Source organism: Gekko japonicus, unplaced genomic scaffold, assembly GCF_001447785.1.
Source record: "Gekko japonicus isolate JY-2015 unplaced genomic scaffold, Gekko_japonicus_V1.1 scaffold2836, whole genome shotgun sequence".
NCBI classification, from domain to species: domain Eukaryota; kingdom Metazoa; phylum Chordata; class Lepidosauria; order Squamata; family Gekkonidae; genus Gekko; species Gekko japonicus.
Genome location: NW_015161489.1, coordinates 163,727 through 176,951, shown reverse-complemented (window position 1 = coordinate 176,951; position 13,225 = coordinate 163,727). Strand labels below are relative to the sequence as shown.

General features: G+C 49.4%; 1 protein-coding gene across 1 annotated transcript in view; it reads left to right on the top strand.

The window, feature by feature from the left end:
- Positions 1–13,225, top strand: part of LOC107125722 (A.superbus venom factor 1-like) — a gene marked incomplete at its 5' end in the record, with an annotated part of 47,282 nt that overhangs the window by 33,442 nt on the left and 615 nt on the right. The window contains 4 exon segments of the mRNA XM_015429175.1: positions 578–667; positions 4,819–4,905; positions 6,156–6,239; positions 8,299–8,434. Coding sequence (XP_015284661.1) covers positions 578–667; positions 4,819–4,905; positions 6,156–6,239; positions 8,299–8,434 — 397 coding nt within the window.

Here is a 13,225-nt window from a genome sequence, read left to right as displayed (position 1 = left end):
TTCTTCTTTTTCTTCTTCTTCTTCTTGTCTGCCCTTCCTTCCCCTACCCATTCCTGAAGTTTCCCACTGCCTAGATATCCTTTCTCCGAGGGTGTGTGCAGCCAGGGACACCCCCGCTGTGCCCTCCAGAAGGACTCTGGCTCAGGCCTTCCTTCCAGCCCACCCACCTGCCCCACCTGCCCCGTGTGTATGTCCTACCTTCCTTCCTTCCTTCCCCTGCCTGCTCAGGAGGCTCCCCACTGCCTAGTTGTCCTTCCTCTGAGGGTGGGTGCAGAGAGGTGCCCTCCAGAAGTGCTTCCATGGTCACCTGCCAGTCCTTCCCTGGCAGCCTTTGTGGAGGAGGGGCTCTGCGGGGACCGGGGGCCCTGCCACATCCCAGGGTATGCAGATTCGACCAGAGTTCTCTTACCAAAAGGGGCTGACCAAGCTTGGGGAATTTGCACAGTGAAGCTCTTGAAAAGTCACATCCCCCCAAATTCTTGTTGGTCTCTGAAGTGCTACTGGACTCGGACTTAGCCATTCTACTCCAGGCCAACCCAGCTACCCTCTGAGACGATCTTTCTGCTCCTCTCTTCAGATGACCGCTGCACCAAGTTCTATCATCCGTCCCAGGGAAGCGAGCACCTCAATAAGATCTGCCACGGTGACGTTTGTCGGTGCGCGGAAGGTAAGGGTGGGGCAGAGCGGGGAGAGGAAGTAACTGCTTCTGCTGCTCACCAAAGATCCCCAAGGAATTTGTGATCTCCAGTTCTGCAAGGCTGGATCTTTGTGTCTCTGTGGTCTTTCAAAGGGTCTGGTAAAAGGTAAAGGTCTCCCTTGCTCGAAAGCCAGTCGAGTCCGACTCTAGGGTTGCGGTGCTCATCTCCGTTTCAAAGCCAAAGAGCCAGCGCTGTCTGAAGACGTTTGTGTGGTCATGTGGCCGGCATGACTAAACACCAAGGCGCACGGAACGCTGTTCCCTTCCCACCGAAGTGGTACCTATTTATCTACTTGCAATTTCCTGCTTTCAAACTGCCAGGTTGGCAGGAGCTGGAACTAGAGACGGGAGCTCACTCAGTCATGCGGCACCCGGGTCTCGAACTGCTGAACTACTGACCTTCCACAGCCTGCAGTTCAGCGTCTTAACCACTTGAGCCACCGCAGCAGAGATCTTTGTGTCTCTGTGGTCTTTCAAAGGGTCTGGAGCTGTTGGCTTTTTCAGCTTTGCAAATTCAGTTTGGCTATTCAGAGTGTTGAAATGAGCAGGACCTCGTGTGGTTTATAGAACCCACGGTATGATCCTGGAGGTCTGGTTGCACGATGCTGTTAAGTTATTCTTGGAAATATGTCCTAAGCTACCTTCTTGGTGCCCCTACTGTCTTCTCTTGGCCAAGAGTGGCCGGGAGAGACCAAGGGAGACTGGCGTACAGGTCTTTAAAATCCCCCAAGAAAACCTTGTCCTCACCGAACTCTTCTTTCCTAGAAATTGAGTTCCCCGGTAGCTTCCAGTTGCCTCCAAGAAGAGCCCCCCCGGCTTTCCTGCTGCCCCCTCATGCTCTTGCTCACTAGGAGTGTGTGTGTGTGTGTGTGCACGAGAGGGAGATGAAGACATGGGGTGGACCTCCTTCCTCCTTTTCCCGTTCCTCTCCCTCTGTCACTCCGCCAGCAATGTCCCTTCAGTGCCTGGCTGACTCAGTGAAAAGTATTGGCGTTCAAGGCTTAGCAGGGTGAAATCAGCTCACATGTATCGGTTACATTGGAAAACGGAAGATAAACTAGCCGGTCCAATGCCGGCTTATATGCGTATCCATGTGCACACCCAACACCCCCCCCCACTTCCCGTGATTCGTTCTATTTACAAGTCCTCAGTCCCCATAGGTTCCTATCAGGATCCGCGCGAACCTGTTGGCCTGTGCTAGGATCCGAGCTGGCTATTGTTCTAGGACCTAATGGTCAGAAAGTCTGTAAGACCGCATGGCCGGGCCCACATAAGAACATAAGAACATCAGAGAAGCCAAGATTGGATCAGGCCAAAGGTCCATCCAGTCCAACACTCTGTGTCACACAGTGGCCAGAAATACCAGGTGCCATCAGGAGGTCCACCAGTGGGGCAGGACACTAGGAGCCCTCCCACTGTTGACCCCCAAAGCACCAAGAACACAGAGCATCCCTTGCCCCAGACATAAGGACATAAGAGAAGCCAATGCTGGATCAGGCCAATGGCCCATCCAGTTCAACACGCTGTCACGCAGTGGCCAAAAATACCAGGGGCCATCAGGAGGTCCAGCAGTGGGGCCAGGACACCAGAAGCCCTCCCACTATCCCCCCCCAAGCACCAAGAACACAGAGCATCCCTTGCCCCAGACATAAGAACATCAGAGAAGCCCATGTTGGATCAGGCCAATGGCCCATCCAGTCCAACACTCTGTGTCACACAGTGGCCAGAAATACCAGGTGCCCTCAGGAGGTCCACCAGTGGGCCAGGACACTAGAAGCCCTCCCACTGTTGACCCCCTCCCGAAGCACCAAGAATACAGAGCATCCCTTGCCCCAGACATAAGAACATCAGAGAAGCCAATGTTGGATCAGGCCAATGGCCCATCCAGTCCAACACTCTGTGTCACGCAGTGGCCAGAAATACCAGTGCCATCAGGAGGTCCACCAGTGGGGCCAGGACACTAGAAGCCCTCCCACTGTTGACCCCCTCCCGAAGCACCAAGAATACAGAGCATCCCTTGCCCCAGACATAAGAACATCAGATTATCAACCTCGATCATGTCACCCCTCAGTCGTCGTTTCTCCAAGCTAAAGAGCCCCAAGCGCTTTAACCTTTCCTCATAGGGAAAGTGTTCCAACCCTTTTATCATTAGAGTTGCCCTTTTCTGCACTTTTTCCAAAGCTAGAATATCCTTTTTAAGGTGTGATGACCAGAACTGCACACAGTATTCCAAATGAATACATGCGGCAGTGGCCATCTTAATACACAACAGTCAGGTTCCCAGTCAAGTCACTCTCCGCCGATGTTCCCTCTGAGCTGAGTTAATTGTGAGCCAGCTCACAGTTTTTTAGCCTCCAGCTCACACACTTTTGTCTCAGCTCAGGAAGGGTGGCTCCAGAGCAAAGTAACTTGCGCAGGAGCCAAACCGCTTGCTCACAACTTTAATGCCAGTCGCTCACAAAGTAGGATTTTTTTTGCGCGCAAGACTCCACAGCTTAGAGGGAGCATTGCTCTCCACACGCACTTTAGCAGTGAATGTTTTATTTAGTGATATGAGATGCTGTGGGTTCAAACTCTTTGTTAGGACTGAATTGCAAAGGCAGGAAAGCGGGATCGAGGCACCACCCCAAAATTCCATTCACAACCACGTCAGCATTCCAGGGCTCTTTTTGTAGAAAAAGCTCAGCACTCATTAGCATAATAGGCCATACCCAACAGCAGGAACTCATTAGCATATTGGGCCACACTCCTGACAGAACAGCTCATTAGCACATTAGGCCGCACCCCCATGTTACCAGAAGTGTGCTCATCCAGCCACACCCACCTTTTGCTTGTTATTCTGTTTACCTTGTTTGTTGTCAAAACCCAGGGCCTTTTTTGGTAGCAGGAACTCCTTTGCATGTAGCCAATCCTAATGAGTTCCTGTTGTTGGGTGTGGCCTATTATGCTAATGAGTTCCTGCTGGGCGTGGCCAACTTGGGAGCCAGCCGGAGCTCCGTTCCTGTGCGTTCCTTCCCCAAAATAGCCCTGATTACTGCAATGACTCTGAAAGATATACAGCCATTATCTAGCCAGGCACAGTCTTACTTCAGGGACATTTCTGGTGTGAAGGATGTCTTGAGGCCCCGTAGGAAAGTTACCAAGCAAGCCTCCTTAATTCACTACGAACACTCACTAGGAATGCAGTGGCAGGCGAGGGCAGTGATAAGGGTACAGAGGGCAAGCGGAATATAGCAGGTTAAAATACATCAGGTTTCAGCTAGCCAGATGCCCAAGTCTGACACCTTTCACACCAAGGATTTCATGGTGGGGTTTGTGTGTGTGTGTGTGTGTGTGTTCGCATTCCATCATCCCCGTGCCCAGACCATTAATGCCCTGTTTCATCCATGCACACAAAATTATGCTTTATTTTAAACCTTTTTTAAAAATGGTGTTTCTTGGGAAGGATGCTATTGACAGGAGTCATTTTGTGAGCAGTGTCACTGCAGGACTTCAGTAAAATTCACAAGTCAGTGACTCTGCAAAGCCAGCCAGATTCTGCCAGGTCCTGGCCTGGCTCCGCCTCTGCGTCCAGGGTTTGGGGAATGAACAGCTGGCAACTCCTCTAGCATGTCCAGTTTGTAACACCTGGGGGACTGCCTAAGCCATCCCCTGTGCCTTCATGGTCTTTCCCTCTGCTCTCCTGAGAGCCAGTTTGGTGTCGTGGTGAAGTGTGCGGACTCTAATCTGGGAGGACCAGGTTGGATTCCCCACTCCTCCACTTGCACCTGCTGGATGACCTTGGGCAAGCCGTAGTTCTGATGAGCTGTCCTTCATGGGAAGGAAGAAGACGCTTTTGATAGCATATGGGGAATTTTTTATAGATGGCTGGAGTAGATTGTCTAGATTAACAGACAGGTATGAAAATATGAGTGCTAATATAGATCATTAAAAAAAAAGAAAAAGAAAAAGACCCGTTTTCATCAGAGCTCTCTCAGCCCCACCTACCTCACAAGGGTGTCTGTTGTGGGGCGGGGAAGGGAAAGGAGTTTGTGAGTCACTTTGAGACTCCCTTGGGAAGTTAAGGGGTGGGGTAGAAATCCAATCTCTTCTTCCTCTTCTTCCTCTTCTTCCTCCCAAAGAGAACTGCTTCTTGCACAGACAAGGAGATGAACCCGCCGACTTGCAGGAGCGAGTTCTGGAAGCCTGCAAGCCAGAAGTGGATTACGGTAACTGCCGTTGGATTGCGGGGTTGCGTGCAGGAGGGAAGGGGTTGTGTTGTGTCCAGTCGCCTCCTTTGAAAGGTCAATGGCCAACGCCTCCGTTCATCCCCAGAGTTTGCCTCCTGGGCAGCGGCCTCATCTGCGTGACCGGGCTGCAGTTGCCCTAACTTTATCTGCTGCAATCGAGAGTTGCCAGTCTCAAGGAGGGGCCTGGAGATCTCCCGGAGTTCCAAATGATCTCCAGGAAACAGAAATCAGCTCCCCTGCAGAAAACGGGGGCCGATGGAGGGCAGACTCTATGTATGGGAGGATACCCGGCTGAGGGCCTTCCCCTCCCCCAGGGCCCACTCCAGAATCTCCAGGGATTCCCCAGCCCGGAGCTGGTAGCCCTTTGCAGGTCTCTCGCCTTGACCAGAGTGGCCCGTAAGTCGGTTCTGAGTTGATGGGACTTTCCACCACCATCCCCATCAGCTCTCAGAAGCTAAGCAGGGTCAGCTCTGGTCAGTACTTGGGTGGGAGACCACCAAGGAAGTCCAGGGTCGCTACGCAGAGGCAGGCAAATGGCAAACCCACCTCTGTTTGTCTCTTGCCTTGAAAACCCCACAAAGGGTCACTGTAAGTTGGCTGTGGCTGGACGCCACGTTCCGCCACCACGTCCCTGAGCCACGTTGGAAGGTTCCGGTGCAGCAGACTGCCCTGTGCCACCTCCTGCAGTTCCTCCTTTGAGCTGGAGGGAACAATTTCCCCCTCTAGTTCTAAAGAACACGAGCGCCGAAGAATAGATTATTTTGAACTATGGTGCTGGAGAAGACTCTTGAGAGTCCCTTGGACTGCAAGGAGATCAAACCAGTCAATCCTAAAAGAAATCAACCCTGACTGTTCCCTGGAAGGCCAGATAATGAAACTGAAGCTCAAAGACTTTGGCCACCCAATGAGAAGGGAGCACTCACTGGAGAAGAAGACCCTGATGCTGGGAAAGATTGAGGGTCAAAGAAGACGGGGACGGCAAAGGAAGAGATGGTTAGACAGTGTCACAGATGCAACGAACATGAAGTTGAGCCAACTTCAGAGGACGGCGGAAGACAGGAGGGCCTGGCGTGATCTGGTCCATGGGGTCGCAAAGATGAACAACATCAACAACAAGTTCTAAAGTGGGATGAGCCGGGAGGCTTCCTGCCACCAGGGTGGGGGGAGATCTCTGTCGAGAGAGGAGGTCCGTGCCTGAGCTAATGCCTGTTCTCGGTCTTTGTTTTAAGTGTACAAGGCCAAGCTTACTCGAATCGAAGAAGAAAACGGTTACGACAACTACATGATGGAAGTTCTGGAAGTTATTAAAGAAGGTAAGGATTTCCTTCCTGGAGGAGGGCAGGGAACCTCGGATTAAAAAAAATCAGAAATGTTATTCTTAAAACCTGCTACTTTTTGCCCTATGTTTTAATGGTTGGCGTTTGCTTTTATACAGGCATGATATGTTGGTTTTGTGAATGAACTTTGCGTTTTTATTTTCATGATACGTTTTCATTTCTCTGTTTTAAAATGTAAGCCTCCTTGGTCGCCCTGGCTGGATTGAAAGGTGGGATATAGATTCTGCAAAGAGATAAATAAATCGCATCGTATCTGTTTGAGGCCTGAGTTCCATCACAGGCCAGGTCTCCTGAGGCCTCTTCCTACCAGGTCCCTCCACCTGTCCTTTGAACAGCAGGTTGATCTGCAAAGAATTGTCAGGTTGAAAAGTAATGGAGATAGTAGGATTAAGTAAGGTGGATCTTAAAATAGATGGAGATCTATTATTTATGGGCGTACTGGGAAACTATAATATTGAGAGACGAAATCAGGATGTTTTTAAAGCAATGTTACTAGCAGCGCATGCTGTGATTGCATATGGTTGGATATACGACTATATCCAGTCAGATATATTGGAATGTATTTGACAAGATAAGGCATGGGATGGAAAGATGAAGGCGATAAAAAAGAAATGGTCTACATACTTTCAATGGGTAAATAATGGAGAAGCCAATACTGGTATACGTGAAAAAATGAAAAAAATGTGCTCATGGTTAAAAATGTAATTTACAGTTATGTGATGGTCACCTGGTGGGATTGGGATATAAAAGGGGGGGGGGAAATGTATCATAAGAGAATTGGGATTGTATTGTAATGTAATAATAATTTATGATGCATATAATAATAATAATAAAAAAGAGTCTGTTTAGAAAAAGAAAAGAAAAAAAAGGTTGAAAAGTACTGGGTTCGACGCATGGAGGACTCCGGACCATGGCATGCGTTCAGACGCGTTTATTGTACTTCACAAGCCAAAGAAAAATGGCCCTGCAAAGGCCGACTATATACACTCCCCCCCCGGCACACCTCTGTCCGCATTGGAGGGTTTGAATTTCCCGCCAAGGGTGCTATTGGTGGACTCGCAGTGGACCGGGATCCTCGGTCCCCTTTGTGTTTGGGGACCAAGCTCCTGCTTAGCCACGGACCCCTAGTGGCGGTCCGCGTACATAACACAGGTAAGACTGGCCTTCTTCAAGGCAGTTTCTTGTGATTAGGTGCCTGGAATTGCATCTGTGTCCATACATGCCTCCTAAGGGCATAATTCTTTCTAAAGAAAGGGAGGGCTTTTCTGCATTCTTATTTTCCCTACTTGTAACTTCCTGTTTCTTTGGGGGGTGGTTCCCGCATGTGTTTGGCTCCCTCTAGTGGTTGATTTGGTATCACACTGGTTTATGTCCAGGATAAAAGGTAAAGGTAAAGGTTCCCTTGCTCGAAAGCCAGTCGAGTCTGACTCTAGGGTTGCGGTGCTCATCTCCGTTTCCAAGCCGAAGAGCCAGCGCTGTCCGGAGACGTTTCCGTGGTCATGTGGCCGGCATGACTAAACACCAAGGCGCACGGAACGCTGTTCCCTTCCCACTGAAGTGGTACCTATTTATCTACTTGCCATTTCTTGCTTTCGAACTGCTAGGTTGGCAGGAGCTGGAACTAGAGATGGGAGCTCACTCCGTCATGCGGCAACCCGGGTCTCGAACTGCTGAACTACCAACCTTACACAGCCTGCAGTTCAGCATCTTAACCACTTGAGCCACCGCAGCTCCTTATAAAAACCTACAATTTAAATCTTCAGGGAAATATCCCAGACATAAACCGGTGTAAGAGGGAATCGAACACTAGAGGGAGAAAAACACTTGTGGGACAGAAGACCCCCCCCCCAAAGAAACAGGAATTTGTGAGCGAGGAAAGTAAGAATGCAGCTTTATTCTCCTTATCATAGATAAAAATAGCCCCCCCCAGTAATTCTTTCAGTTTAGCATTAGTCGATTGATCAGCCAATTAAGGTGATTCAGGCTCACAGCCGTAACGAAAGAATTTCTGAATGTTTTCCTCTAAATCCGCCAGGGACTGACGTCAACCCACGAGCCAGACCCCGCAAGTTTATCAGCCACATGAAATGCAGGGAGTCTCTGCAGCTGCAGGTGAACACGGATTACCTGGTCTCAGGCCACAGGAAAGACCTGTGGCCCACCAAAAACGAGTACGTATTTTACTCCTTTCTTGGATTTATATCTGGCTTCCCCCACGTTGGGTCACAAAGCGCCTGACAACAGATCTAATTAAGTCATTCCGCTCAAGAGTTTTTGAAAACAGCCAGTTGGCCGGGAAGATGAGTACAAGATGAAAAGTGGCCCGTCACTTTCCATCTCCAGATTTCTCAGGGGCTCTGGAGGAGCCCTTTTTCTACCATGTTCTGGTGACATACACAGAACGGGGTGAACCCCAGAGCAAAGACCATGGTTCCTAGAGCGATGTGATTATCACCACCAGTGTTTCCTCTAAGCTGAGTGAGTGTGAGCTAGCTCACATTTTTTTAGCCTCCAGCTCACAGATTGTTGTCTTAGCTCAGGAAGAATGGCTCTGAAGCAAACTAATTTATGCAGTAACCAAATTGCTTGCTCACAGCTTTAATGCCAGTGGCTCACAAAGTCGAATTCTTGCTTACAAGACTCCACGCCTTAGAGGGAACATTGATCACCACCAATGTTCCCTCTAAGCTGTGGAATCTTGTGAGCAAAAATTCCACATTGTGAGCTACTGGCATTAAAGTTGTGAGCGAGCAATTTGGCTACTGCATAAATTAGTTGGCTCTGGAGCCATCCTTCCTGACTTGAGACAAAAATGTGTGAGCCGGAGGCTAAAAAACTGTGAGCTAGCTCACACTAACTCAGCTTAGAGGAAAGACTGATTATCACCACCTGTGCGGTTGCTGGGATGGACAAATACGCCTCCCCTCTTGCTGTTGAGCAGTAAGAAAGGCCGTTGCCATAAGTCTCTTAGCAGACCAAAGCTCCATTTCACCAGCTGGGGCAGGACACAGAAGCCCCAAAATTATGCCACTGCCTGGCCGAACGACATGCTACACTCTTTAAATGAGTTGGATTAGAAATTTCTTGACCCAACTCTCACTCCGCTCGGTCAGATGGGGCCTCAGGCCCCCTCCCCCCCAGTGGGCCAGAAAAACAACACCGTGGGGATGCCCTTCCAGCCCACTCAGTGGGCCGAGAGTCAGGTCAGGGAAACTGGGACCCGACTCATTGAAAAAAGTAACATCTAATTTAGCCCTTAGAGAGATCAGTATTTGTCAGAAACAATATTTTTGTATTCTGTCTTTGTTGAATCCCCAAAGTCTCCAAAATAAATCCACGTTTAAAAGGTTAAAGCAAAATTTATTCCAAAGCGATTGGTAGAAACAGGAACACTGGAAAACTGTTAGGAATGGATACAGACCCCAGAGGGCAACATAATAAAGGAACTTTGAACCACAGTATAACCAATAGATCCCTTTCCCGCCGGCGCGCAGAGGGATGGCACTAGCCGGCAATTACATGGGAATGCAATGGTTTGTCTTTCTCAAAACAGACACATGGTTCACAAGAGAAAGATTCCACTAACGAGCAAGCAGATAACGGGCATCTCCTTCTCACACCAGCTGGGCAACCTTGAGCAGTTACATGACTCTACAACAAGAATGCAGATAGCAGAATGTAGCAGGCAACAAGGGGGGGAAGGGAAAACACTAAGGGAACTAGAACACAAAATGACAGCTTGCTGACATACTGCCCACCTGAAAATACATTTTACCCCCCATCTCCCGGAATCTCCCGGAATCTCCCGGTTTGTCCGGGAAACGTCTGTGAAACTCACGGAGCATATAAGGGGCCCGAATATCCCCTTCTTCCACCCACTCACGGTGCTGAGGACCGAAATCAACCCATTCAATGAGATACCAACGTTTCCCTCGTTTAAGCTTACAATCCAGAATTTCGGAAATTTCAAAATGTTCCTCACCCTCAAGAAGTAAAGGGGGTGGGGGAACCCGATCAGGACGCCATTGAGAGGAACCCATGTCTTTCTTTAAGAGACTCATATGAAAGACTGAATGCAACCCCCTGAGGTTTTTAGGCAATTCCACATCAACCGCAACATCATTGAGGATTTTGCGAACTTTAAAAGGGCCGATGTACTTCCACCCCAACTTCCTACTGGGACGCAGCAGTTTAATATTTTTTGTAGAGACATAAACAGAATCCCCAGGTTTCAGATTCCAACCCGCCACCCTGCCCTTGTCCGCTTGAGCTTTGTAGGCTGCCTTAGCAGCATTTAGTGTGTCACACAAAATGGGCCATGCTCGTTGAAGAGAGTGACACCAAGTCCCCGCATCCGTAGGTTGTAGAGGAGGTCCCCAACCCAAAAAGGGGACGGGAGGGCTGCCGTAGCCAAATACAGCCTTAAAGGGAGACATGTTAATCGAGGAGTGATCCGTGTTATTATAACAGTACTCGGCCAAAGGCAAGAGGTCACACCAATCTGATTGCTGATAGTTGGTGAAACAACGTAGGTATTGTTCCAGGGTTTGATTCACGCGTTCTGTCTGTCCGTCAGTCTCTGGATGGTAGCTGCTACTCAACCCCTGCTCCACCCCCATGGTGGCCATCAGTTCCGTCCAGAATTTGGAAACAAATTGAGTTCCTCTGTCGGATATTATTTTAGCTGGCAAGAGATGAAGGCGTACCATGTGATAGAAAAAAGCCTTAGCCAAAGCCTGAGCCGTAGGCAAAGGAACGAAGTGCGCCTGTTTGGAAAATAAATCAACCACCACCCAAATTACGGTCTTCCCTTTGCTGAGAGGCAAGTCAGTAATAAAGTCCATAGACACTACCTCCCACGGTCTGGACGGGGTGGGGAGGGGATGCAGTAATCCAGAAGGTTTCCCCCCCCCCCCGAGATTTGGCCAGCGCACATGTTTGGCAAGTACGAACAAAGTGTAATAAGTCTTTGCGCATGCGGGGCCACCAAAATTGACGACGTAGCAATTGAAGTGATTTGACAAAGCCCCAGTGACCAGACAATTTAGAACCGTGAGCTGAACGCAGAATTTCCCCCCTAAGTGCAACAGGGACATAGAGTTTCCCTTCAGAGTAAACCAAGCTATCTGGATCACGGGTGCATTTGGGAAGCTCCTTGACCAGGGCGTCATCCTCTGGAGACCATGCAGACAAATATTTGTGTTTCCACTCCCCCCCTTTCAAAAGAGAATCCGATGGAGCCTTAGAGTCATTAGGGGCAGGCAGTTTCTTGGCTTGAGCCCGCGTAAGCACAGCCCCTCCCAGTTGGGCGGGAGTGAAGATTGAGTCAATGATGATGTCACGCTGACTCTCATGTTGCGGCAAGCGAGACAGCGCGTCAGCGAGAGAGTTAGCCGTGCCAGGTAAATGGTGTAGGGTGAACTGGAATTTAGCAAAGAAGTCTGCCCAACGAAGTTGCTTTGCATTTAAAGTTCTGGGTGACTTTAAAGTCTCCAGGTTTTTGTGGTCCGTCCAAACCTCAAATGGCACCCTCGCCCCTTCCAGCCAGTGGCGCCAAGACGAAAGGGCTAATTTAATGGCCGACGCCTCCTTCTCCCATATCGACCAGTTGCGTTCGGCCTCAGAGAACTTTTTTGAGACATAAGCCAATGGGTGCAACGTCCCCTCCTCCCCCTCTTGCAAAATGGCTGCACCCATTGCAACATCAGACGCATCGGTTTGCACAATGAATTTTTTAGTCTCATCAGGCTTCGCTAGTATAGGCTCAGAAGTAAACAACTGTTTGAGTTTACGGAAAGCCTCATCGCACTCAGATGACCATTTAAGAGGAGCCCCAGGCTTAGCCGAATCAAACCCCTTCCCCTTGGTTTTTAATAAGTCAGTCAGGGGAAGGGCCACTTGGGCAAACCCTTTGATGAAGGCGCGATAAACAAAATGTTGAATCCCCAAAGTCTCCAAAATAAATCCACGTTTAAAAGGTTAAAGCAAAATTTATTCCAAAGCGATTGGTAGAAACAGGAACACTGGAAAACTGTTAGGAATGGATACAGACCCCAGAGGGCAACATAATAAAGGAACTTTGAACCACAGTATAACCAATAGATCCCTTTCCCGCCGGCGCGCAGAGGGATGGCACTAGCCGGCAATTACATGGGAATGCAACGGTTTGTCTTTCTCAAAACAGACACATGGTTCACAAGAGAAAGATTCCACTAACGAGCAAGCAGATAACGGGCATCTCCTTCTCACACCAGCTGGGCAACCTTGAGCAGTTACATGACTCTACAACAAGAATGCAGATAGCAGAATGTAGCAGGCAACAAGGGGGGGGAAGGGAAAACACTAAGGGAACTAGAACACAAAATGACAGCTTGCTGACAGTCTTTTGTATTCCCCTCCCACAAATCATCTTGTTTATTTCTTTCTCTCTGTGTACTTCGAACAAACCTTCAGAAACTAGATCTGAGCCCCGAGGAACTCTTTTTGAGGCTAACTTTCCCCGCTGGCTAGCTTGCTCCACTCACACCCCTTAACAAAGGGAAATGTTGAGGAGGGGGAGGCATTTGCCTTGCTGGAGACAAGGAAGTTGTCCGGTTCTCCCTCCTGGGCACAGGAGGGTCTTTCTCTGCTACCCACATACAGACTATTGGAACTCAGGTCCCTTCTGAGAGCCAGTTTGGTGTAGTGGTTAAGTGCGCGGACTCTTCTCTGGGAGAACCGGGTTTGATTCCCCACTCCTCCTCCACTTGCACCTGGCTGGATGACCTTGGGAAGCTGTAGTTCTCATACCTGTTCTTGAAAAAGAGCAGTTTCTGTCAGAGCTCTCTCAGCTCCACCCACCTCCCAGGGTGTCTGTTGTGGGGAGGGGAAGGGAAAGGAGTTTGTGAGCCGCTCTGAGACACCTTTGGGTAGTGAAGGGCCATGGGGTATAAATCCAATCTCCTCCTCCTCCTCCTCCTCCT